Below are 27,982 nucleotides of genomic sequence, written 5' to 3' on the forward strand. Positions count from 1 at the left end.
TGGCCATGTGGCTTTCCTGGCCCTGTGATCTTGGTGACAGGGCCCCAAATTTTAGTTGGCTATCTGCCCCTCCACTTCCCTGCCCTGTGATTTGAGGGGCACTGGCCACACGACTCTTCCAGACAAGGACATAAATCTTGTGAGCACAGGGACCCAGGCTCACGAGGAAGCCAACAAACACCCTGGCAGGCAGAGAGGAAGGAAAGAAGCCAGGGCTTTGGTGATTCAGGCGTTGAGCCACTGGATTAAGCCTTGCCTGAAGCTTGTGCAATGAGCACATTCCTGTAGCGGATAACACCTCTGTGCTCTAGCTTCCGTTTCTGAATACTTCTAGTGACAGTGCTCACTCCCTCACACGACACTCATCCATTATTCTTCCAGTCTTGGTATCTTTTCCTGTGAAAAAAGGCGAGACACTTCTTATGGAGTTCCATGGGCCCCCCATCCAAGTCTGTGCTCTGGTCTCCCAATGAGGAAAGGGGGCTCCTCACGGTGCTCCCCAGCACCTGCTCAGCAGCTCTGCCTTCCTCCCCCACCTGGACACTCCCGCTTGGCTTTCTCCTCCACCATCTTTTTATATATTTATATATAAAATAAGGAATTGGCTCACAGGATTATGGAGGCTGAGAAGTCCCCCAATCTGCCATCTGCAAACTGGACACCCAGGGAAGGTGTTGTACTTCCAGTCCAAGCCAAAAGGCCCCAAGAGCCAGAGGAGCAGATGACAGTCTCAGTTCCAGAGCCGAAGACCAGTGTTCCAGTCCAAACAGTCAAGCAGAGAGAATCCTCCCTTCTTGCTCCTTTTTGTTCTATTCAGGCTGTCACAGATTGGGTGAGGCCCACCACACTGGGGAGGGCTGTCTGCTTTACTTGGTCTACAGATACAAATGCTAATCTCATCCAGAAACACTGTCATAGACACACCCCGAACAATGTTTAGCCAGATATCTGGGCATCCTATGGCCTAGTCAACTTGACACATAAAATTAACCATCACGACAAAGAATCTATTTATTTGGTAGATCCTGGGCCCACTAAACCTGGGATGAACAGTGACTTGTGCTCTGCCTATTAATGCATTCTCTCTCTTGCCCGAGGTGCAACTCAGACTGTTCTCGTTGCAAGAGGCCAGCTGAAGGACACAGCAGTGGGGTGACCACGTCAGAGTCACAGCACCTCCCATGAAGGAAGGGGTGTCTCGGCTCCATCAGGAAAGCTCACCCAGGTTAGCAGGCATGGAGCATAAATAAAATGGGGCAGCAACTGGGGATAAAAAAGAACTGCTTTAGAATGCCAGGTGCACCTACTCCAGTTTATTCACAAAGCTGCAGGGTCAAGTCAGTAATTTCATTCCCCAGATTCTCTTTATATGCTGCTGAGGCTCTCCTCTCTTTCCTGCCGGGCACCCTCACCCCGCTCAATGACCTCTTAACCATGGATGAAAAGACCTGAGACATTGTGGTGAGGTTAATATTCTAATTGCTATTTCACTGTGTAATAGCACATATTAATATCGGTGAGCTTATTTGCTTAATATCCGTCCTCTCTACTAAATCATAAATTCTGTGAGGCCATGGACTGACTGTCTTTCCAGCTCAGCATCAAAGTGCCGGGTGCAGTGCCCGCCACGCGATGGGCACTCCGTTAGTTAATGCATGAATAGCCGTGATCATTCACGCCAAGCGCAGCTACGGGCCGGAAACTGCTGCGGACATATTTCATCTCACCCACCCACTCGAAGAATATTATTGTCCACCCCCATTTTACAGATGTGGAAACTGAGGCTCCGAGAAGCTGAGGTTCCGCTAGTCTTTGGTGACTCTGGGTGTTAAATGCACATCTGCTGGATCCCAGGCCCTGCTCATTTTGTTCCACCAGCCCGGCCTCACTGAAATGGCGCACCAGGGAGCCGCTGAGACTCTCGGGGCAGAAATGACAGAAGATGCTGATAGTTTTTGTCTAAATCACAGGATATCATGTTTTGTCCCAGGCTGAGATGGACATTGAATTGACTCTTTTCTTAGATTTGTTTTGGTAAATTAGCTTAGACATACATGACGGAACTGGACTCTCTTCCAGCATCTAAAACAATCTGGGGAGGGGTTTCTAAACCTTCCAAGAAACACGAATCCAGCTCAGCCTCCCCAAGCGAGGCTGGGAATGGAGAAACCATTAAACTCATGGTCCTTCCCCTGGGTCTGACACCTCCTGCCCTCTCCCCACACCCAGTCACCAAGTCCTGTAGAAATGACACCCTCATCATATTCACAATCGGTTCTTGGTTCTCTGTGGGCGATTCGGGCTCCTCTGGCCGGCTGCCAGCCTCCTGCCTGGTTCCCAATTCACTCCTGCTCCTCTTCAATCCATGACACAGACCATGGAAATCCGATTACCTTTTGCTCCTGCTTAAAACTGCGTAGCCGCTTCCTGTTGCTATTAGGATCAACTTAAAAATCCTCAGCCCGTCCTATCAGGGCTGGCAAGGCAGACCCAACCCACCTCTGGCCCCGAAGAGCTTTCCCCCCAGCGCTCTGCCTGCCTGCCTCAGGCTCCGCCTCTTCCTGGGAGCCCTTCCCAGAATCCCTCACCTCCTTGCCCTGTGGTCCTGACTTCTTTCACTTGTGTTTAGGTCGCTTCCCCGTGGCGGTCTTCCCAGCCCTGGGACCAGTTAGACGCCCCCGGCCTTACCTCTGTAATTAATTCAATGTCTTTTCTTTCTTGAAACCCAAAAATTGTTATGGGGAAGACTATGCCTGTCTTGTTCATTACTGTTACCTCAGGACCTAGCAGTGTCTGGCAGGTAGAAGTTGCCGACTTACTTGATGAACGAATGTTTGCTGAACGAATGAGTGCCACGCTTGCACCTCCCCACCCCCCCACACACAGTGTCCCCCCTGCCCAGGCCACCACACTTCCTGGTGCACAGGACGCCACCATGGTTGAGAACTTGGGCTCTGGAGCCAGACTGCCTGGGTTTAGGCCCAGGCTCTGCTAACTTATTAGCTATGTGACCTTGGACAAGTGACTCGGTATCTGTGCTTTGGTTTCCACTCTTGTAAAATGGCACTAAAAACAGTATGTCACAGATTAACTAGTGCCTAATTCATTGATTAAAGAAAAAAAAGTGCTCAGCGGCGAAAGCAGCATACCTCTCCTCCCACTCATTCCCCGACCATGGCAAGCCAGCCTTGCCCTCAGCCACGATGACCTCCTACTGCTATGTACTAATCTCATTGTTTCTAGGACAAAAGTCATTTCCAGCTATAGTTTATATTTCTGAGAATAGGTATCCTGTCTGCTGCTCCGTACTCCCAGACTCTGGGAAGAGTGGCCTCAAACATTTCTTAATGCACTGAGGAGAAACAAGGCCCGAAGTGGCTAGGGAAGCCAGCCGGAGTTCACTTCTCCAGGGGGAATCCACGAGTAAAGACGTGAGCGCTGACTTACTCAGTTTCCTTTTTCAGATTTTTAAGCTCACTCACAAAAACCTTAGTTTGATACTCTATAGTTAAACCTAAGATGGCTACAAAATATACAGAATTGCCTTAGAGAGAGGCATGAAGGGTGAAATGCTAGAACTTATCAGTGAAACGATTAAAATAAAAAATTTAAATAGCTACTTTATAGCTATTAAAAATGGAAATTGGAGACTATTTTGTATGTTTTTCCAGAAACCTAGACTCTAGATCACCACCATTTTCCTTTAAAACTGAAAAGTATTAATACGCCTGAGTTTAAAGGAGAAAAAAAAGCTCAGGATCTGACCCAGGTCTCTGACACCTGGAAGCTTGTGGATCTTGGGGTACACCTGGGTCTCCAGCTGACCACAGTGCTTGGCATATTCCAGTGGCTGGGTCCATGTGGGTAAAATGGTGAGCTTAACCTGGAGACCCCTGGGCAAGTAACATTTTGCTCACATTTGACAAATGAAAACGTATTTCCAAGAAAACCACAATAACAACAACAAAAAAGGCCCGAATAACTGAAATCCTAGAAACAAGAGGGGAAGTTCCCACAGAAAAGCTCCTGATTCCACCGTAGACGGTACAATCGCCTCCGTAATCGGGGGCCGCAGGCTACTGTGCTAAAAAAGACTGTATCCAACTCCGCAGATTCTAGACAAGCCATTTATTTATTTGAAATGCCAACTATATGTAGGATAAAGTCAGTGTTACATGCTTATCAGTAACAGTAGAAAAATAGAACCAGTGAAAACCTCTGTACAACTGTAATGATACTCAAAAGAGAAATGTATCGTTTTACAATGTTTCACACAGACGAATTCAAGTTTGGAGGTACCTAAATAAAAATACTATATATTTCTTTAAAAAAACACTATGTACAATTGAAGCGTAAACAAGTTTTACAAAGTACTGGTTATGCAGGTTGTAGAAAACACTTGCATAGGACATGAAATCAGTTTAAGAAAAATTTCTGAGCCTTTAGCATTGAAGGCACTTGACTTTATACCAGTAACAGCACAACCACAAGAAATGCAGTGTGGCAGAAGTACCACCTCTCTGGGGAACAGATGTGGCACATACACAGCAAGTGGAGTTTGGGAAACTCAGCGCCCCGTCTACAAGGGCAGGACTGCAGACCACCTGCCCAGGGAACCCGGACATAGTCACGTGCAGGTACACGACGAAGCTTCCAGAGCTTATCTCATCTCTTAGGCAGAACCCACGTAAACACACAAACACAAGAGGTTATTTTCAAGACACCTGCAAGTAATCTTTCTATAGAAACAGCCATGGCATTATAATATTCAGAACATGGAAGATTGACACGCAGTCTGAGGGTTGTATAGGGGAAAACAAATCGAAAGACTTACCAATACAACAATTATATAACAGCTACTGTAATTCATCAGACAAAAAGACATTCATAAAACATTGTTCATACAAGTGTTAATGGAAAACAGTAAAATACCTTTTAGCATGTGATAGTAACTCTTTTAGCAAGATTATCTGTAATGAGGTTTGAAAGTAAATCACTCAGTAGAGGAAGTAAACCATTGCAGAATCGGGAATAGCACCCATCACTACTGCTTTAATAGTAATTTTCAACAGAAAGTTGAAAGTCAACCAAATAATTTAAGAAGTCAAATAAACATTTCCCTTTGAGTTCAGCCCTAAGATAAAAACATGAATGACTTAGAATTACAAGTATCTTACAAGGGTTTCATGAAACACATTTTCCCCTAAAAGGCTGATTAAATGTTATGCAAATATCTTATTTTGCTGAGTAGTTGCTGAGAAAGTGACCCTTCACCTCTAGAGTCTGACAGGTCACCCGCAAGGTCACCCGCCAGCTCCGCGGCTGCCGAGCCCGAGGCCGAGGCCGCGGCCGCCTCTGCTGTTTTCCCACCCACTGTGTCATCACCTTAATTCACAAGGACAAGTATTGCTCATCGCTTGAACTTAACCGACAAATCAAGTGAAAACCCAGCAAAGGATGGCAATCCTAATAAAAAGAGTTTCTGAGGAAGCAAAAACGAGAATTAGGTAAAGTTTCAGATAATTCTAAAAAAAAAAGGACTCAAATAGAGGAACTCATTAAAAATCCTTAGAATCTAGCTGGTTATCAAAATGTCAGGAGAGCTTTAGGGACATGTGCCTAGAGAAAGCTAAAGGGTCATGTGAGAAAGACTTTGGTATGTGGAAAATTCAACCGACCATTTTTCAGAAGTCATTTTTGCCTTTCGTGCTGCTACTTTTTTCCTTAGGAGTTACAGGTAACTTTGAACTTAAATTATTCATCAAGATCACAAAACTAAAAGAAAAATATGAGAAAAAGGCCAACAGCATCTTGAAGAAATGTGGATCTTCTCTTTCCAATCCGGGATCTAAATGGTAGTCCTTTAACCTCAACAAGGCGGGCACCGAAGGTGGCGATTGTCTGACCGCCTGATTGTCCGGAGCCTCAAGACCGAGATCTGGTATTCTGAAATTTGGTTCTCATGAAATGTCTACATCGAGTAAGTAACATGCCAGGTCCTGTGGCCTAAATTTTATAATATACCTGTTTTGTTTTGTTTTTTGTTTTCTGGGAGCAATCTCACTCAGACTTCACATTTATCTTAGTAAGCATTAGAAAAGATTGGATAGGTTCAAGAGCCAGAGGCACAGAGCTATTCACCCCACCCTATTAACCGTACCTCGCCAGTATACTGAAAGCCCACGAACACCTACCCTGACACTCGCAGAAACCACACCTGTTTACCTTCTGCAAGTCACATCGGTCCACAGTCCCATGGGTTAAAGCAAGTTTCTCTCTACACACATAGTTCAGCCAGGTAAGATACCAGATTGTTAAAAGCAAACTTCATAAATTAAGACTATGAACAGTGGCCGCTTATAATTACACTTTGGGGATATGAAAGAATATTTAATAAATTTTCAGAAAAACGAGTGTGGCATCAATAGCTCTTGTTGAATGTTAAAAAAACACAAAGAAACAAAAAAACAAAACAAAAAAACAACCAAAAAAACCAGGTCGGAGAAAGTTTTCCCCACCCAAATTAGCTCTGCTCATTATTTGCAGTATCAGCACACTGTCTGAAATCAGATTAGAAATTTAAAACTATCAAAGTAATTTGCCAACACATGTATATAAACACACATTAAGGAATATGATGGAATTAACAATTTTTGTTTCTGAGAGACAGACTGAGATTGGCTTCAAAAGACACCATCATCTATTATAGTCAAATCTCCTAAAAGTGAGAACAGAGTCCTATGTGTTTTTCTATGTTTAAAAAAGGGAGCCTCAAAGGTGATGTGTAGCTGACCTGACGGGAGCCCAGTGTTAACTCGCGGAGGTCCGGAGCGCGGTGGGCGACGTCACCAACGCGGAGGGACGCGCAGTGGCGCGGCTTAGGCAGGCGGCAAGCCGGTGAACGCACGCACACCCATGCGTCTGCCATCTCTGAGACGATCTACTGTGAGAGTTTTCTAAAATGTCAGATTATTCCTGAGCGTATATCCACAGGGTGAAGTAGGAAGGAAGAGACTGTAAGAGAAACTACAGTTTCGGGAGAAATCAGAGTTGTCGACACCCAATAGAAACCTACTGACTTAAAAGTGCACGTAATTCGTTTACACGGTAGCTTGTAAAGGCTCCCTAGCCCTGCATAGTTTTAGAAGTGAGTGAGTGATTCATAGTTTATATATATACACACACATACACGGAAAAGAGGCTCCCGAACATCCTTCGCACGAGGGAATGTGCAGAGTCTCTTTTTTCTAAGTGCTACAGCTGTATGTGTTTGTGTCTGTAAAAGTACAAAGTGAATGCTCAAATAATGTTGAAGTGATTTAAAAACTCAAATACCAATATATTTACACTGGAGAGTAAGAAAAAACAGTCCTTAGCTCACACATTGCCCTTCTCAGGGAGAGGATCTAAGATCCCATGTGCTCAGTGGTTCAGTAAAATCCCAAACCAGCGTCCCCAGTGGAGTTCAAGTAGGACATTTAGTGTTTCACTGAAAAAAAATGGTTTTTCTTTTTTGGTGACAAAGCATTATGCGTTATACAATGACTTTTTATAGGACACCGAAATCCAGACACACTTTAAAAAACATTTAAAACATATGCTTACAAATAGCAAGCGACATCTGTAAGACTGAAGCCCTTTTGTTGTTTTTTTTTTTGTTTTTGTTTCCCACAGAGATCAAGACGGCGGAAGGCAGCAAGCAGTCACTTCCCCATCTCAGCGGGGGAGCTGACGGCGCTCAGAACCAGAAATCCCCCAGAGCAACCTTTAAGTGACTTTGCAATCTCCTCGGCTTCATGATTCCAAGAGATCTGATCTCTTTAGAGCCGCGTCTCGTGACCCTCTAACCCACACTACCAGAACCGGCAGCGGTTCTGACAGTGTCCACACTGCGAACGCAGACACAGCTTTTGAGCCGGGGGAACAAAGGCTTTTCTCCTTCCTGTTCTTTACTGAACCAGAAAATACAGGGTCCTGACTGGACTCCCGCTGGAAGAATGAAGCCAGCTCCCAGGACTCATTAAAAAAGAATGACAATAGATTTATAGCTTGAGCAGGAAGATTTCTGAGCCAAAACGATTACTGAAAAGAGAGGAGCATTTTGATGTGCTGTTCTTTGGAATTTCTATAATTAAAAAATAAACACAGAACTATTTCATAAGAAAATACATCTTATGTGCAATCCAATGCACGTGGAAATTGGTAGATGAACGGTAAAATGCAAAAAGTATGAAAATACAGTCCTTTAAATGTGTTGATAAAATTTAACATACTGATATAAAATCAATACAGATAAAATAAATGTACAAGTGCAAAAAAATTCCATCATTTGTAAAGAGAAAAAAAGTGCCAGCTTGTTTGCTCTTAAAAATGCTTTCCCACACAGTTGTTCAAACACAAAACAGACAGATGCAGCATTCAAAATAACCCTCTCAGCATGCCATGTCTAATAAACACATATATACAAAACCAGAATAAAATAACGTGAAACTGAGTGATCAGCTGGCATCGATAAACTGGTCTCTAAGTTGTTGGGTTACATCAAAAATGGGATGTTTCACATCTCAGGCACAGACGACTTGGAGGTTGCGTTCAGAGGGCAGACTTTTTGTAGAGGAAGTCTGGTTTGCTTGGTGACCTCCTTCCTCTGCTGACCGAATCTTCCCTTTCCAAATCCGTATTGCGCTGAGCTCGGTGGCCCAGGGACTCGCTGTCTGCTAGTCTTCTACTGGCTCTTTCTTCTGGAGCTTCAGAGCTACATGCAGAATGTGAAAGTCTGTTAGGAGTCAGCCCAAAAGTCAAGTCAGTTTCCACTGCTGTTCGTCCCCGGACATCGGCTGGGCCACTGCCAGCACTGTCTGGGGCCGCCAGAGGAAAGTCTGACCGCTGTGGAGGTTGCTCAACGACATCGAGGTGTATCGGCTCATTCTTCTGTCTGTGCACGTGCCCGTCGGGGGAAAGTGGATGCTCTCTCCTAGCTTCTTCCTGCTTTTCAGGAGAAGTCTGGCCAGGCAGGTAGGCTGACTTTAAGCCACTTGGTGATGCCTTACTGTGGCTATACAAATCGGGACCGAAATATCCACCTTGTGAAGGGGAAGGGGTGCGCCTGCCAGGAGCAGGAGTAGAAGATCTACAAGCAGCATTTGAGAAGTCATAGAAATCCGGATATTCCTGCTGATTTTCTCGAGCATCTGTTTTTTGCTCTAGCGTGTGTTTCTTTCGAGACGTGTGTGTATGCCTCTGTGGAATACACGACAGATGCTGAGGGGGCCCTGGTCCTACTTCAGAAACGGACTGGCTTAATTCTGTGTCTACAGCAAGCTCTGGAAGTCTCCTGTCCTTGAGTGACAGTGTGGACACGCCCATGGCGATATCTGGCATTAGATCATTTAGCACAGGTTGTGTATACTGCAAACAGAAATAAAAGGGGGGAGGGTTACAAGGCCCATGGCTCCCTCTTTGTAAAATGATGTTCGCTGATGTTGTTTCCTCATTATAAAGCTAATATGTGCTTATTGTTAGGAATGACAAAAACAAACTATATGAACAAAAATGATAAAAACAGACAACTATAAATGCAAAAAACCCCTCAAAACCCAACAACAAAATACCCTCAAAACCCAACAAAAAACTCTAACTTTCCCTACTGAGATAACTGCTTGTTAGCATTTTGAGGTATTTCCTCTCACCTTTTTTTCTTTGTCCATATAATCTTACAAAGTTTATGGTATAATTCTGTCTCTAAATTTTCTTTGCGATTACTATTTAAATAACTGTGCAATACCCCACTTCACTGTGATTCACGTAACTCCCACTGCGGGACATAAGTCATTCTAATTTTTCATTATAATAGAGGATGCAACGAACATACAAGTAAATCACCTTTAAAGGGAGCTTTATTTAACACGGAAAGCAGTAGAACTTTTTTAATTGTAGAACTGAGGCCCAGGCCAATAGGATGATGGGAATTTTGTTTATCAAATATTATCTCGACCTTTGTTGTTTTTCCTTTATGGGGTGTTGGGGGGCAGAGCAGGGGGAGTGGGTAGAAGGGTGGTATAAGGTGAGGAAGGATCATAATTTGACCGAAGTTGTACACTAGTCCCTAGATGTCATAAAGTTCTATTTTAATGAACATTCCCTGAACTAATATATTTATCTTTCGTTTCTCTCTATATTGAATGCTACTGACAGCGTGTGACTGAGCAGGAAGACTTAAAAAGCACTATTGGTTTTTTTTTTCCAAATGTATTACATAAAGCGGAGATTCAATCTCTAAGGCAGTGCAAAATCAAGCAAAGAACTCTCGCTTCGTTAACTAGCTAGTAGTGAGTGCCAGCCACTGCGATCCCCAAACGGTGCTCTGTCGGACAGCCTGCCGGAGGCAGAGACAGGCATGAGGACTGATTTTCCGAATGAGGAATCTTCTGTCACATTGTTCCTGATGGGAAGCTTCCTGCCCCATCATAGCTTTTGGTGGAATAGTAGATTCTACAGAAGTCAGGGGCAGAGTCTAGACTGTGAAACTGGTGACTGCCCTCTGTGTTGCCCAGTAACTCCGCCCCTTCCCAACACCTGCAAAGAAACCTAAAGGTAAGGCAGGCTCTCGCCCACTCCCTCCACTTACACCCTGGTCTCTCTTCTCTGTCCCTTCTCACTCACCTACACCCTTTTGCTCTCTCCTTCCCATATCCCCCAAGTCTATGCTCTCGGCCTGCCAGCAACACTTTTGAGCACTGCTGAGCCCTGCTAGGGCTCCTGGGGTCGGGGGAATGCGTCTGACAGTCCACAGACCTTTTATTTTAGGTAAGTGACTTAAGTGCTAACTTACCGCTTGTTTCTCAGATGCTACTGTTGCTGAGGTGGCAGCAGTGGCGGCGGCCGTCTGTCTCCCCAGGCCTGTGGTGTTGGTGCAGTCAGGTGCCGCTGCTTTGACACCTGGCAGATAGACTGGTGGGGGACCGGCTTTAGGAGCCGTGCGGGAGTGAAACAGGGAATGATTACAGGGGTAAGAAAACGAGCGTGAAGGATGCTGAGTGGGAGGTCTTTGTTTCCAGCCTGCTTTGAGCTGGTTATGGATGGGAGTGGCTGGTGGGTGGTATGGAGGTGGTGGAGGGGGCAAGGGTGGATGGAAGGCCACGAAAGAGTCCAGATCTGTAAACATGGTTTCTGCAGTGGGGGTACTGTTAACTCGGCATCTCCCGGACTGTCTTATTGTCAAGAGCGGACTTTCATCCCCAAAACGTTCATCAGGAAAGAACTTGTGAGGATTCTAAGATTAAAAAAAAGAGAGAGAGACATTTATTAATAGATTTCCTAGATGAAAATTTACAGGCTGAGAGAATGAAGTGAGGACCTAAGAAAACCACATGTGGCAAGAGTAACAGGCACAACATACTTTTCTAGGCCAGAAGCCTCCAAGAAAAAAGTGCCTTAGTAGTTCAAAAGGACAGACAGACTGGAGCCTCTGTAGGCTACCGTACAGCTATGAAAAAAGAGCTGCTTAACTGAATATATTCCAGCAAGCAGGTCAGTAATCTCTTGCAAGATTATGTGATAATGCAAAAACAGGAAATAAAACCTAATTCAAATGTCTTTGCTAAGAAAACAAAATTACAATACCAATGAAAAGGCATACAAGTGAGGGTCCTCCTACTACTTTCTGACAAAACAGCTGTATACGCTCTCAGGCTGAAATAAAAACTACGAAATACTATTCCTTACCTATTCTATAGGAATAAGTTTGATTAATATTTCGATAAACATAAGGGGATACTGAAATTATAAAACTTTTATATGATTAAAGATAAAAATAAGATACAATTTAGAATGGCAAAAGAAAGAGAAATGAATATAAAACAAGACCATCTTTTCATGGGTAGAAACAGCAGCAAATAATGAAAACCAAGAACCTACGGACGCCTGCTGCTTCGCCTACAAGCACCGCACGTGTTCTCCACTGAAGACTCAGGCTAAAGGGGTTGGGAGCCAGTGGCAAGAAAACGATTCAATCACTTGACCAGATGCAATGGAATTTAATTTAGGCTCTGATTTAGTGGCCATGAGTAGACTACAGCAGACCCTCTCGTCTGAGGTTTTGCTTTCCGTGGTTTCAGCTATCCGCAGTTAACCATGGTCCAAAAATACTGCATGGAAAATTCCAGAAACCAACCATTTGTAAGTTTAAACTCTGAGCCATTCTGAGTGCTTTGATGAAATCTCATGCTATCCTACTCTGTCCTGCCCGGAACATGAATCATCCCTTTGTCCGGCGTCCCCATGCTGGATGTACAGTGCCGCAAGACGATTTGAGAGACCACATTCACATAACTCGTATTACAGTACTCAGTACTGTATACTGTTATAACTTTATTTTTAGTTATTGTTGATCTCTTACTGTGCCTGATTTATAAACTGAACTTTATCGTAGGTGTGCATGTACAAGAAACACAGGGTATGTGGGGTTTGGTACGGCCCAGTCTCAGGCATTCCCTCAAGGTCTTGGAGCACGTCCCCCATGGGTAAGGGGCGACAACTGTACTTTACAAATTCTATCTTCATTGCAAAACCAATGCCGTTGCTTTTATACCTAATAATTACTAGAAATGTTTTTTCCTGCTAGTTTAAAAAAAAGGCACTCATTTCTTGATTCCTGTGCTTACAGGGTTTTGTACCATCATGCAAAACATTTCTTGTAATAAGGGGGATGAGGGAAGAAAAAGTGGGGCAGCCAAAATCTGAAATCTAGTGACCAAAGCAGGGAGAGAGCAGTGGAGGGCCAGGCTTCTCTACTCACTCCTCTTTCAGCTCTGCTGGGCATACACGCCACGAACTTCTCGCAGTTACCATTGCTATATTTATTACGTGTGAGATACAGCCAAGGTTTATATACAGCACCTCTTATCTTCACGACAATCCATCTGACACATAAGGAAACTGATGCTCAGAGTGGTGAAGTAACTGCTCCCAGTTACGTAATTGGTCAGCAGCAGAGCCAGGACATAAACCCAGCTCTCACCCCAGAGCCTGCGCCATATCTACGCTACCACGCTGACTCTCAAGGCAGTGAACAAGAGTACGAATTAAGAAAAAGACGCATGCTGTGAGGGCTTCTGGGATGTCCAAAATGCTGCCGGGATAATAACCATCGCTCCCTATTTTAAACAGTTTAACGTTGTTCCCCACCTGCAGGAGCTCTGCAGCAGCATCCGCCAGACCAAACTCCCTCAATACCCGAATCTGAATTTCATAGCTGACTGTGGCGCCTTCCCCACAGTTCAGCGCGTAGGCTCTCTGCACCTGCTCAGTGTGTCGTAATTCCTGCAGACGTCTGACCATGTCTTTCAAAATGAGGAGACGAGGAACTGGAAGAAGAAAAACAGTGTGTAGGCAAAATACCTGAGCTACACAAAAGACCACCCACTGAGCACAAGAAAAAGCAGCATGTGTTCTGCATCAGAATTCTTTTATAAATTTTTGATATTTCAATTTTCTGGCAACTTAGCAATATATATACTTCTAATTATTTTTTAAGGTTTTAAAATTTCACTGTGCCCCAAAGCTCTTGATAATACCCAAACAGCTCCTGAGCTGTATTAGTTCACAGCCTAAATAAAATTTCCCTTGCGCATATTCTCTTCTGAATTTCAGGATATTTCCTAAGTCTTTAAAATATATTTACTCTTTTATTCAGATAATTTTTGAGTCCTGACTATGCAGCAGGGATTGGACTCGGGTATGAAGCTGCACGGGACAAAGGATCCCTGTCTTAAATGACTCTGATTTTAGTGCCGTTAACTAAGTAAATCAGTATAGCCCAGGGCCACTGCGGGTCATGGAGAAAAATATGCAAAGGATGCTTGCAGGAGGGGCGCCCCCAATCTGGACTGGAGGCAGGCGGGAAAGGCTTCCTAGCCAAAGTGAACCCTGAATGGAGTCTTGAAGAATGAGAGAAAACCAGGCAGACTAAGAATGCGGAGTGAAGGCTTTCCGAGCAGACGGGATCAGGCACGTGTAAAACATGCAAGTGAGAAACAGTATGGAACAGTAGTTGGCATGGCTAGAACTCAGGGTTCATAAGTAAAGGCAGGAAAAGCATTAGGAAAGGTCAGAAGGATGGGTGGGGCAGCCCATGAATGACTCTGTATGTCACGGTAAGGGGTTTAAATTGTGTTCTGTGTAGTCACTTGAGCAGGGGAACGGCAGGATCAGAACTGTGATGTGGTAAGTACACTGAACAGTGGCAAGCAGTGGTCAGCAAACCACGGCCTGCAGGCTAAATCAGGACAACTGCCTGCTTTTGTAAACAGTTTTACTGGCACACGCCACACCCATCTGTTTAGGTATCGTCTATGGCTGCTTTTGGCCTACCACGGCAGAGTCGAACAGAGTTGAGTAGTTGTGACAGAAATTGTAGCCCACAAAGCCTAAAATATTTTTTATCTGATCCTTCCCAGAAAAACGTTGCTGAGCCCTGGTGTAAAGCCCAGAAGGGGAGGGAGTGAGGCTGGAGGTGGGGATGCGGGTTAGGAAGCTGGAGCAAGGCTGTAGTGAAGGGCCGGGGAGGAGGGCACGAAGCCCATAAATGCCTATGAGACAAACTGACTGGAGTAGCCACTGATTATTATTATTTTTAGGGAAAGGAGAGCTACTATTTATTGAGTGCTTGCTTTGTGCCAGGCAAACTCCTAAGCAAATTAACTCATGCTGCTTCCTTAAATCTTCACAATGACCCTAGAAAGGAGGTATCTCCATTTTGTAGACAAGGAAATTAAAGCTCAAGAAAGCAAATAGCTTGTCCGATATCACACAAATGAAGTGGCGGAGCCGGGACATGAGCCCACAAGTCTTCTCCAATAAGCTACACAGATTTTCATTAGAATATGGTGGGCAAGTTAGAATCAGGATGACACCAGAACAGGGCCATGTCTCATTAGTTAAAAGAAAGACAAGACTTACTTTTCTGAGCATTCTTGTGAATGTCTGTGCTTTTGAGATTCAGCTCTAAAATTAAATTATGCTACTAATCAACTGTATTAACTCAAGCTGATAAAAACCATGCTAATTGTCAAAGCTTCAAAATCTGCACAAATCAGATACAGAAATATTTCTCTTCATACTGTTATCCAATGCATACTTTAAATAAACACACAGGACAAATCTGATAAGGCAACAACTGATCAGGCATTAGTCCCAGAATAAAATGTGTTCAATTAAAAGTTGTCATTATGTCTTTTATTTAACCTTAATTTAATCATTTGAGAAAATAGATGACACTATTTCCAATAATGCTACAGTTTGCTGAATTTTTTTAAATCTTGTAATGGTAATTTGCAAGAGCTATAAATTTCTGACCCCCAGATCACTGTTGATTTTCTTACCTCAGAAACTGGCAAAAGACTTCCAATGTTCAGAAGTCTTTGGACATGACAGTTACACCTCTCTACCCATGGCTAATCCCCTCAGTCCGGAGACACAGGCCTGCACTATAATAAAATTCACAGACCAGGTCTTGGGAAACTGGATCTCAGGGAAACCAACAGTGATCACATTTTTTGGTGACATATGGAGACTCAAAGACATAAGTTTACACTCTTCCCAAAAGGTCTTATAATGCGAGAAGTTCCTCTAGACCAGTGGTTCTCAACAGGAGGAGATTTTGCCCCACAGTGTGCATTTGGGCGATGGCTAGGAACATAAACGTTTCTGAAAGGCTGCTGCGAACGAGGTGTGTGTGTGCATGGTACTGGCACCAGGCAAATCCAGGCCGAGAGGGCTGCTGAACACCCTACATCGCAAAGGATGGCCTCCACAACCAAGAACTGTCCATCCCTCAGTCAGCGGGGCCAAGGTTGAGAAACTCCGGGCTAACCCAAAAAACTGTGCACACCTGTTACTGTAAAGTAAAATATGAAACAAAAAACTTAGCTTGTAAGTATTTATTCTTTGAGAACAACATGTAATGAGTATTAGAACGTGGAGAGAATTAGCATGTATAAAGGGATTACAAAAAAAAAAAAAAGATCCAATTATTAACATCAATGCCTAAAACAAGGTTACTGCCTTACCAGGAATTTCATTGGCTACCACCGAAGGAGGGCTTGACTGGTTACTGCTGATTTGCTGGTGGCTGATCACGTGACAGCACTGTGGTACGGCATTACTGACCATGTAAAGTGTGTCTGGCACATTGGACATTCTAACCATTCTCAAACGCACAAGATCTGTTTGTTCCACCATCATCTCGTCTAGTACTGACTGAAATAACAATTCAGTATTAACAGAATTAGTCAACCCTTCATCTCTGTTAAATCACATTTGGAGAAAGATTACTATCTTCAGCATGTAAAAAGGGAATTACTGTTTTCACTGTATGAAGTTTACAATCAGTGGTTTAAGGAGAAAGTACCCTACCTCTTTAATTTTTAAAGGATTTTTTGGAATATCTTTGAAAAATAATCATCTTCTGAAGAGTTTCCTTCTAATTGAAGTATTTGAAATTTGATAAAATTAATCAGAAGTAAATTAAATATAAAGTTGCTATAAATTAAGAAAACACTGTATATATGGGCTAAACACCAGATCCAACAAAAAATGCTCAAAAGACAAAATATTAATATTGATATTAAAGTCAAGAGACCTATAAATAAACCCAATTGTTAAAATCTGTTTCAGACGACTCTATCTCACCGCATTGCATAATGGCCACAATGACATAACATATAAACATTTTTCACATTTCCTGGGGCTATTACCTACTTATACATAGGTAAAGGCATCCATCTGAGAAACAGGGACGTTCCAGGAGGACTGGTGATTATTGTACTTTCTGAGACAAAGCAGAATGGAGGGTAGCTCTAGTTTATTACAGAACTTTTATCACCAGACTCAACCTCTTGTAAAGGCTTCAGCTACTGCAGTGACTTTAAGTACTGAACTCATCCCAGAAAGACCGATGCAATCATTCTGCTTTCCTGTTTTAGAACTATTTAAAATGTCACCTACTCAGTAAGAGACAGAGTATCAACCTAGTCAATAAAATAAACTTCTCGCAAATCCTTTCATATATCTTAAACTAGGACAATAAAAATGAGAACGATTTTTTAAAATATGGAATACTTCACAAATTTGCATGTCATCCTTGCACAGGGGCCATGCTAATCTCTCTGTATCGTTCCAATTTTAGTATATGTGCTGCCAGAGCGAGCACAAAAAATGAGAACAATTTTAAGGTAACTTAATTCTACCCAAACACACATTGTTTTGCCTGGTAATGTATTTCATAAAGCTTAATAGTGATTTCTGACTTTCAAAGACTGTCAGTTCCTCAAAAGGCCACACTAAAGTTCTGATGGCTGAATACATCTAATAAAAATTACAGTATTTCATTTTTACATTACTGCATTTTCTTGGAGAGCTATAATATACATAATGCCAACTATTTACTTAATAGGCCTGAAATTTTGTCTTAGTTTGTGCACTCATTCTAAAACTAAACACAAATTCCAATAGTCAGCCATTACAGAAATATGTTAAAGAACTAGAGTCGTTTCTTTAATTTATGAAGGAAGACGAAATGTGTATAATCTTTCGGAACGTTTTCCCTATCTTGAAGATTACAAAATACTGATAACCATTTTAGTGAAATCAAAATGTTTTTCCAAGTTAACATTTGCAAGGCAACTAAGATGAGAAAAATGTAAAATGCAATTTAACATGACCTAAGTCATAAAAGCATGCTTGATAATTAAACATTTCAAAAAACTATTCTGTTGAGTAGTCCAACTCGAATTTACTTTTCCTTTCCCTGTTATTGGGCATTTAGACTATTTCTAAATATTTACATAGTGCCACAATAAATATTTTTGTGCTTACAGTTTGTAATAAAGTAGTCTAATATCTTAAAATGGTTTTCATTACCTTTGCTTCCTCCACATAGGGAGAGAACAGTCGAGGGCGAACATATATTCCAGCATTTTTCTGCCGTAACCAGGCATTTGACTTTCCACCTTCTGATGTAGGAAGCATATCTGATGGAGGAGTACTAATCAAGCCTCTTTTCATCTTGGAAAAAAAAAATTATTTTTTACATAAATTAGACATTTGTGTAGCACTATGATACTACTAAGAGAAAAATTATAATAGTTATAAATCAAAATGTTCGAACTTTGCCATTTGCATAAAAATTTAGGCATATATGTGAAATTTAAAAATACTTCAAATATTTAATAATATTTAAAGGATTCAGCAAAAAAAGGTAGCACAATTTCCCATTTTTCTCTAAATAAAAGAATGAGTTTAAAACAAGAGCTATATTAAGAATGTAATGAATTGGATTAACTTTCAGAACTCTTAATGAACACTGATTTTTATTTTTTCTCTTACCTAGGAACTGATTCTACTGCTACCCAACCCGCTTCCTCCCAAGACAAAACAAGACCTACAGGGCCCACACCTACAGTTCCAGGATACAGGCGGTGTGCAAGGGGCTCACGGGCAGGGGCTAGAGGGGAAGGCAGACTTTGCTCACACCTCAACTCCTCATTTAAGAGCCTCGTGACCACAGACATCTCCTTTTGCCTGGACCTTACATGAAGGGCTCCAACATGGCCCTGGAGATGCAACACTGCACAACTAACTGTGGTGACCCTGTTGTTTCCTCATCTATGCTAAGAAAATATAAATTAAGTACCTACAGCTTTTAAGGTGGTTGTTGAGGGTTAAGTGAAGGCAATGCAGATAAAAGTACTTGGCACAGTGCTTGCACATATTAGGAGTGCATAACACTTAAGAGCCATTATCAGCAAACTTTTACTGGGGACTTATTATCTGTTAGACATGGAATTAAAAGCAGTGATATATATTTTTTAAGTCTACTAAACCAAAGTTCTAAAATATTTTTCTAAACCAAATTCAGGGTTCAGCTTGGTTTGAGTCCTAGATTTTAAACAAAAGCAAACACTGTTTCTCCAATATTATTCTTGTTAAATATAAGTGTCTAATTGTGATATTAGTTAAAATTATTTTTAAAGTAGTATTAGATATATTTATAAAATAGAAAACACTGATAAATCTAATCTATTAAAACTAGTAATGTTGCTATATTGCCTTTTCAAATGAATTTTAACATAACTGTCTTCTAGAATACATAAAAATACATATTTTGTATCCTTACTAAAATTATATTTTATTATTTTCCATGTTGTTGTATTAGTTGTTATAACCTCTTTTCAGGGCAGCAAAGTATTCTGTTCAGTAGTTGTACTATAATTTATTTCCCCTGTTCTTAGATAGTTAGGCTATTTCCAAATATTTAATGACAATGCTACCAATGCACCAGCTACACTCCCCCTATGGGATAGTAGTATTATCTCAAAAATTACTGACTTAATATGTAAAAAAATAACTTACTGTTTTATCTTGCTTTCTTTGGTGTATGTGTAATTACTAGTGAGACTAAACATTTTTCTAATCAGAGATTCCATAAAAATTTAATTATTTTCTTCTAGTTTTTCCATGTTTTAATTTAATATGTAATTCTTCATTCTAACAGGGATTAATTTTGTGGGCAAATGAAATGAGGGTTTACCTTTAAACAAATTTCCTCCCTCCCCCACTCATTAGTTAGTCAAGTGCCACACTGATTTGTGATAGCTCGTTTATTATGTTTAATACTATTAAACATAATATTAATGTAATATTAATATAATAATATAAGATCAATATCCTTAATTAGGATCTTTTTCTAGGCTATTTTGTCTTGCCTATTAATATGCTAGCATCACAGATTAAATATTAGAATTTTAAAGTATATTTTACATTCTGGAAGAGTCATCCCTCTTTAATTATGTTCTTTTTAGAGAATTAAAAAAAATTCTTATCGAGTTTTTTCACATGACTTTTATAATACTTCTGTGCAGTTGAAAAAAAACTATTATGTTTATAGTATTACACTGAATGTATGAGGAACTAATATTTATAATATTTATTTTCCCATCTATTACTTTGAACAATTCTATTAGTTTAAAAAATTCACTTTAAACAATTTATAAAAGTAACATGACCAACTCCATTACTTTTTAAACTGAAATACAGTTAGTTATAAGATTAATTCCACATTTTTACACTGAACCATCCCTCTGCCTTTTGTCCTGCTTTCTCATTTACTGCTGTTCTTGAAAAGTCTCCGAAGGTAATTTCTACTCTCTCCTTTTTAAATAAGGATATACTTGACCTACACTGATAAATGGCTGAATTAACTCCTTAGAAACTATCATCTTGCAAAAGTAAGACTGACATACCCACTGGACTCCCATCCACCAAACATTTATTTGTGCCATGTGCAGGACAGGACACTGGGGATACATATAGTCCAAAACAGACATCTGTCTCTGACCTCATGGAATTTACAATCTCACAATACTCTATTAGTAAAAGTTATTTACAATGATTAAAAAAAAAAAAAGCCTGCACAGTTTAGTGCATTTTCTTTTCACAAAAGGGATAAGTGAAGAAAAACACTTACTGCATCACTTAGGACTTCACCGTTTATAGGTAAGATGTGTTCAATTCGCACAAAAGGCAAGAGAGAAGAAAGGGTCTCCCTAAGCTCTTCGATGTCCAGGTCCCGTCTTTTTACACCTCTTTTGTTCACACTATGAGCAGTGCCGCTCAGTAAGTTTGGCTCTATGAGACAAAATGAAAAGTTGCCAAATTCAAATTTTCAGAGAAAGGCTTTCTTTATTCTCTAGTATACTTTCAGTACCATTTTTCATACGTAGGTACATCTGCTTTAAAAAGAGTTATAAATAATGTTTATATCTTAGGAAGTTTACTTGAGAGATGTTCTTGAACAGAGAAAAAGCATGGTATCAACAGTATAACATTCTTTTATGATTGTTCTGTGCTAAAGAATAAAGGATTCTTTTCCATATACTAGCTCAGAGGAAAAATATCTTTGGCCATCTATTAAAATCTATTAAACTCTAGTTTGACCAAGGGCTTTTCCTTAAGCTTTCTCATTTGTGTGTCTAGTTTTTAGTCTAGTAAGAACATTGTAGGGCAAATGCTATTTCTGGTCACTGTACGTTATCAGTATGCTCATTAGGTTACCATTTATTTAACAGCAATTTAACAAGATATTAATCACGAAGCATCTAAAGCAGCAAAATGAAGTGCACCCTATTTAAGATTTTTATGACAGTCTCCTAAATTTCTATAATATGGGAATGTTACTGCATATAAGTAAACTGTCTGATCTCCGACATGTAATATATTTCCATTGTCCACAGCAGAGAATAAAGGTTTTTCATTATTGAGTGTTAGCAAAAAGGAAAGATCTGAAGTACATATATGCTTATGGTGTCGAAGTGGGGAAAATTTACATAAATTTTGGGAATCTTTAATCTTCTTTCATCTGGGGGGGCTGTCTTTTTTATTCTGCTTAAAAAAAAGATCTTTATCATTCACTAATATAAATGCTAAATATTTTGCAAACCGGAATTTCCCTTAAATCATGTGATAAATAGGTAAAATGATTATTTTTGAGAAGCTAAGCTTTTTCTGGAGTCATCTCAAATAAAATTATTGCAGAAGTAAAAAACAGGTTTTTTTTTTTCCTTGCCTTGCTATGATTCAGCTTCATACTTACACAAGGCATTATTTTTCAAAAAAAAGTTTTCTTAAAGTAGTGGCATCCTGTTTTCAAATGAAATCTTACAGAAAACTTACAAATAGGTAACAGGTAAGGACAGAACCCTTATATATGAAGGTGACTGAAACAAATATGTAGCCTGATTTGCTTATTAGCTTCCTTCTCATTCCTATGGAAGAGGATTTCATTCTAATCCAGTTTGAAAACTACTGTTTTAAGAGAAATTTTATCAAGGATGTTCATTATCTCCCTCAAATAAATGACATTACCAACTTTACATCAATGAACAAACCTATGACCTATAATGACTACGCAGTATTATTATACACTCAATTCTTGGGGTAGTTATGTTCTATAAAGTCACCAAGAACAATTAATGAGCAAATACTAAGCCACTGCTAAAAGAAACACAGAGTCAGGTTCCAGTGAGCTTTTAGGTCACGACATTTTTGTCAACCGATCAAGCTATAACTTTGTTTTACGTATGTTTCTGTTTAGAGACACCTTATTAGTACTGTTGATGCATTAACACTGAACTCTTGGCCAACATTGCTGTAACTCATACCCCATCGAAGCTTATCTAACACATGCATTTTCTCTGTAAGGCACATCACAGCCTTCTCGTCCTTAGGAACATGCGAGAATACTAAGCATTCCTCTTGGAGGCTATTTTAAACAGTGAGATCACCCCCCAAAAACCATAAAGATATGAAAAACATGGTGCTAAGTACACTGTGAAAGGACACTTGTTTACAATATGAGAGTGGAAACAAGAAGGTGGGAACACGTGCATCAGGGGACTCAAATATTTTGTCACTCTGCACATGTCTGCAAATGCTCATCGTGAAAGCACCATAAGTACTGATTTTGAGGGTACCGATAAATTGTAGCAAGTAAATGAAGTTGCAAATACAGAACCTGCAAGTAAAGGGTACAGACTGTATACTGGCATTTCCAAAATGTCCCAAATTAATAGTAGGGGTTATTATATCTAAAAAAATTCAAATCTGATAATTCCTAAAGGCTTCTGTAGGCCACAGAGAAATAAATTAGGAGAAAGTGAAGAGGAAGACTGCTTTTGTTCCCTAGTGCTTGGGGAGCATGGTATTAAAGGAACACTATAAAAAGGTTTGAAGGCTGTTTAGCTTGATATTTTTATATATTTCACCATGTGGCAGAACAACTCTGTAAGTGTACTAAAAACCACTGACTCGGACGCTTTAAACAGGTGAACTTGGTGGTACGTAAATTACATCCCAATAAAGCTACTGAGAAGTGACAAGAATGGAAAATCTGTATTTAATTTTTCTAATTAAAATGTTTTGATTTGGGTTCATTATATAGAGAAACACAGTATTCTCCGAGGGAAGGAGTACAGGTGGGTGGGCTAACCTGAGACATAAACAAGCCTGCTACGGAATCGTGAGCTCCCAAGCTGAGCCCAGCTCCACATGATGCTTCTATTTTGCCTAAAGTATCCCCAGTTGGAGGCCATTCAAAAGCATTCTTCTTTTACCTTCCACAAAATTAAAAAACAACAACAACAACAAAAAAAAACCAGTAAATATGCTTTTTGGAGGTAGTCACATATTTTTTATTGAAGTAAAATTCACATAACATAAAACTCACCATTTTAACCATTTTAAAGTGTACAAGTCAGTGGCTTCTAATACATTTACAATGTTGTGTACTCATTGCCATTATCGAACTCTAGAATACTTTCAACAACAACATGCATTGTAACGCTTCTTTAAATGAAAAATTTTTATTTCATTCTACTTCTGTAAATCAATCAACATATAATATTAAGCACATAGATAACATTAAAAGCAAACTGCCTTTTAAAGCTACAAAATATAATTTTTTGGTATATTTATTTCTAAGAAAGTATACTCTCTCCACTAAAGAATTTTGCCAGTTGTAAAGATTTTTATTTTCACTAGGCAATAGTGGCCACTGTCAAGACTGACGTGTAGCTGCATGCCAGTCAGCTTTTGGGGAAAACTTACTGCGCAAGCTTATTTTCTGAGCTTACCTCTGTCCGCTATTCTTTTCATCAGCTGATGCTCACCCCATTTAACCAGATATTTAAGGATATCTTGTTCACTTGCCTATAATAAAAAATAGTTTATATTTATTTTGGTGAAATTAGGTAAATGGTTAATTTCATTAATGATCTTTCCTAATAAAGTCTGCAACTTGCCACATTTCACTCCTTACACTGGCTGTTTGAGATATTCACTCACATTAAACCTGCAGTCCATCAACAGCGAATATGCAAGACTGAACTACATGGGTTTTGTCCAGTAACCTCACTCTTGGCTCCAAATAAAATTTTAATTCTTACTTCCACCTTTATTTTTTATTTATCCTGTTCTCTTCACCTATTTTAAATTTATTTTATGTGGTCTCTATACAGCTGCCTTAAATTTTGGGGGGACAAGATGGAAGTAAATAAAAATAAAAGTATATGGATACAAAGCAGCTACTATCTCTTGTAGGAACAGAACAAACAAGTATAGCAACTTGTTTTGGTAGAAAAAGCTACAATCTCCACAGGTATGCTATACTACTGATTGGTGAAAGACCCTGTAAGCACAATCTGTGAAACTGTAATGTGTCCCTCAGTTCTTTGTATTTTATCTAAAATCTTAGAGCAAATCTAGGCTGCTAAGGTTTTTACTTTCTAAGAAGAAATGTAAAGCTTTTAAAGACAATAATCTGAGAAGAACTGACGGATTCTAACTCCCATAATGCATGCAGTCTGTATCAGGACAGTAAAACAAGATTAGCAAACACAGATCCTAAATAAATCAAATCCCACATTTGATCAACTAAATCCAATGACAACATTGTATTGCAATCAAAGCAGTATACAAGGAAAAGCACAGATGCTAAGTGGATAATTTAACTCTTCACTGCATTTCTGACTGAGATAGAGCATTTTATAATTTTTCTAGTACAAATATAAACAAGAAATGGCTCAATGGGTTTTTATGTCTTCATAACATTAAAACTGTTGTACAATTTTCAGCATAAAACTCATAAAACCGTTGCAAAAGAAAATTAAGCTTGAACATACTTTATCTGAAAATATTTTTTGTAATATTTTAAATATACTGTTAGTTTTAACTACAAATTAGATGAAAAAATAAGTCAAGGGCACAGAATTTGCTAAAAACTGCTTCTGATTAAAAATAAGTAGGTGAAAACATTATTACACTTTGGCAGAACACACGTATTGAGTTTTTATGAGCATCTGAATGGATTGTAAATTATTATTCTTACTTTGTATAGCTTAAGCTACTATCTACAGTCTAAGTATCTAATATTCCACCAAAAATAAGAAACTGGTATCATAAGTCTACTATTAATGAAAGCCAAGAAAATCGCTGTTGGGCTATGCTTCTGACCCTGCCTGCTGCCTCAACGCCTATGGTGTGGCTGGTTAGGACCTGAGCTGGCTCACAATACTGAGTCCTAGCGGCAGAGTGCACAAAGGGCTAGAAAGCTAGCAGGCTTTGTTGTGCGAATGTGAAGAGGGCATTCCTGGGCAAGCTGATCTCACGACAAGGGAGGATGATTACAGATGGGTTTCTCGGTGCACATATGAATGACAATGAATTTGAGAGGTGTATAAATGATTACCTGTAGGTAGTCAGACTGGATAGCAGTAAGCAGATGGTCTTTGCTGAGTTCATAAAAAACATCCGAAGCCATGACCTGGGAAAATTCCTCACAGAGGAAATGTAAAGCTTGTCGGTGCACCCATTTAGAGCCATATGGATGAGAGCTCCACTTGAGGATGGCAATTAAGGTATCTAATGAGATGCTCTCAGCAATGATATCCTCACAGCCTAAAAGAAAAGGCAAATACTTCTTGAGATTAATCATAAATATTACTTTTTGAACATTAGTGTGTTAGACACTATACTTAAAAGTAGCAATTGTAAAAAAGAGCAAGGAGATAAATAAAATCTCATGGAAATCACCAAGACTTGGTGGGATGGGGCAATAACAGGTAACAATAGATAACGACATCTCTAGGAAATCTGCTGTTCTATAGAGACAGATACATAGGAGAAGGCAGGGAATCCTCAAAACTGTTTAGGAAAATAAACACCTTTGTGCGAATCTAACAATTTGAGTAACACACTGTAGTGGAGGACACGGGACCAAAGGGGAAAGAAGAGCTGGTAGAAATGATAGAGTTGTAGAAACGGGCTAGTCAGAGGAAGAGTATGGATGACATCTGAGTGATAAGAGAGTCTATTCGTGAAGACAAATGGGGTATCTTCTGTGAACTAGAAGGACATTTGGTCTTGGTATCATTCCAAAACACGAAAACAAAAACAAAAAACTTTGATACTTTATATCCCTCAGGATAGACAAAATATTGCAGTTTTATGCTCAGCTGGGATTAATTCTGGTAAATTAAAAATAAATAAGTAGTTTAAGTGAAAAAGACCAAGATCTTGGAGAAAGTAACTCTGGCATCTTAAGGGCTCCAAAAAAAGAATAAAATCTGAGACTAGTCAGCTATTTTCCTTAGGAAAGACAACTTCAAAACATAAAGGTAAAATATAAGTAAAATCCGAATGACAAAGATTGTGGAAGGCAAAGTGGCTAAAGTTGGAAGAAATTCTTCATAACTACGTTTACTAAAAAAAAAAAGGGCCCTAAAAATATGGGGAGAAAAAAAGAGGTCTTTATACCAACCACCACTACCAACAAAAACGTGGCTAAATAGACTAATGAGCTCAGAGCTTTAGAAGACAGAGCCAAAACAAAGTATATCAATGAACTCCAGAGACTTCCAGTGTTCAAAGTTATTGTGAAATCATGAAAGGTGAAGAGAGAAAAGTAATAAATCCCATTTTCAGGTGATACGAAATCATTAATAGCCAATATAAAGTCTGCAAAAACTAATGTTTCATTCTCTTTTCTAGTACGGTACCAGATAAGGAAAGTATCAGAGAAAATTGTGCAACCTGATTTTGCAAAGCATTTAACTTCACGATGTCTCTTCGATTTTCAGCTCCACGAGAGAGACTGCTGTCTTCACTGTATCTCTAGCACCTTCTAGCACATGGTAAGTGCTAAATAAAAATTTGTGTGAATGTACGAATGAGATCTTTGCAGATAAGATGAAGAGATGTAGATGGATGACAGAACAATGGTTAACAGAACCATTTGTAAGAAGCCCTGATTAACTCAGGGAATGGACTGAGGAGTCTCTATTTTTGCAATATTTATCAAAAACTTGAACGAAGATGTGGAAAGTATGCTTCGAAATCTTCAGATGAAAACCTGGGAAACACAGTTAACACACTGGATAACATGATCGTAGCTAGCTAAAATGATGGGTCAAAATGAAGATGAAATAAAACTAGGAAAATTAGAACGTTCTATATTTAAAGAAACTCAACTGCATAGTAGATGATAGGGGAGAGCTAGCTTAACTACCACTTATGTAAAAATAATATCTGGGTATTTTAACTTAGTGAATGCAAAATGTGACATGGCTGCTGTAAAGCTGAAGCAATCTCCAGCTTTTAAGATATAAACAGTCCTAATAGAGGAATTATGTTGTGCTCTCCTATAGGTGCTATGTTCTGTTCGGTTCCCTGTGTTTTGGATGGGGCACTGACAAAACTCCGAACTTCTCAGAGGAGGACAGAAGAACAGTAGAGAGTTTGAGACTTGTCACAGGAGAAAAGCGCAAAATAAAGATTATTTGGCTTAGAGACATAAGGACTATTTTTAAATGTCTTACAGACCTTCATAAGGCAAAGAAGATAGCTGCCTTCTCTGTTGTTCCAAGGGCAGGTCCTGGGAAACGAATGGCTGTTAAAAGGGGGATGTTGCTTCAACATTAAAAAAAATTTCCGATCTTGAATTTCAAATTTCTAGCAATTAGAATTGCTCTCCTCTCCTTCCCTCAAAAAAAAAAAAAAAAAAAAAAAGGCTCCCTCCAGAAAAGTATAGGAGCAAAGGCTGGCTCACCACATTAGGGACAGAGGACAAAGAACTCCTACACTGGATATGGAACTAAGGTCAGAGGGCATCTAAGCTGCTTTCATCAAAAGGATCAAATCATTTGTAGAAAAACAACAGAGTAAACGTGAGTAATGTAATCTAAATATTTTTTTAATTTAAACATTAAAATAAAATCCTTATAAGGAACAGCAAGACCACCACAAAGAAATGTGCATGTAAACAATACCCAAACACATGAGTATGTGCTGATGAGAAGTGGAAGTATGAAAAAGTTCTGAACAGTTCTCATGATTTTATGGTGGGCCTTGAAGGCCAGCCAAGCTGAGGACA

At 39.9% G+C, this 27,982-nt stretch overlaps 1 protein-coding gene and 1 non-coding gene across 7 annotated transcripts in view; both read right to left on the reverse strand.

Annotated features, from left to right (window-relative positions):
- Positions 1-4,113: 4,113 nt before the first annotated feature.
- The window catches only part of BTBD7 (BTB domain containing 7), a 68,301-nt gene continuing 44,432 nt past the window's right edge, over positions 4,114-27,982 (reverse strand). For 2 of the 6 annotated variants that reach the window (XM_039884074.1, XM_039884075.1), the window contains exons 4-11: positions 25,301-25,509; positions 23,688-23,763; positions 20,525-20,685; positions 17,920-18,063; positions 16,068-16,257; positions 13,186-13,364; positions 10,832-11,272; positions 4,114-9,408 (exon numbers count right to left, since the gene is read on the reverse strand). In XM_039884074.1, the coding sequence (XP_039740008.1) occupies positions 8,593-9,408; positions 10,832-11,272; positions 13,186-13,364; positions 16,068-16,257; positions 17,920-18,063; positions 20,525-20,685; positions 23,688-23,763; positions 25,301-25,509 (2,216 nt within the window). In that variant the 3' untranslated portion in view covers positions 4,114-8,592. Of the gene's footprint in view, positions 9,409-10,831; positions 11,273-13,185; positions 13,365-16,067; positions 16,258-17,919; positions 18,064-20,524; positions 20,686-23,687; positions 23,764-25,300; positions 25,510-27,432; positions 27,485-27,982 lie in introns of those variants that run through there. The other 4 variants (XM_039884077.1, XM_039884076.1, XM_039884082.1 and 1 more) reach the window with 4 other exon arrangements.
- On the reverse strand, positions 17,104-17,209 carry LOC120619971 (U6 spliceosomal RNA). Its single transcript, XR_005657692.1, has one exon. It is a non-coding gene; the product is annotated as a U6 spliceosomal RNA (small nuclear RNA).

Source organism: Pteropus medius, unplaced genomic scaffold (assembly GCF_902729225.1).
Source record: "Pteropus medius unplaced genomic scaffold, Ma_sr-lr_union100, whole genome shotgun sequence".
NCBI classification, from domain to species: Eukaryota; Metazoa; Chordata; class Mammalia; order Chiroptera; family Pteropodidae; genus Pteropus; species Pteropus medius.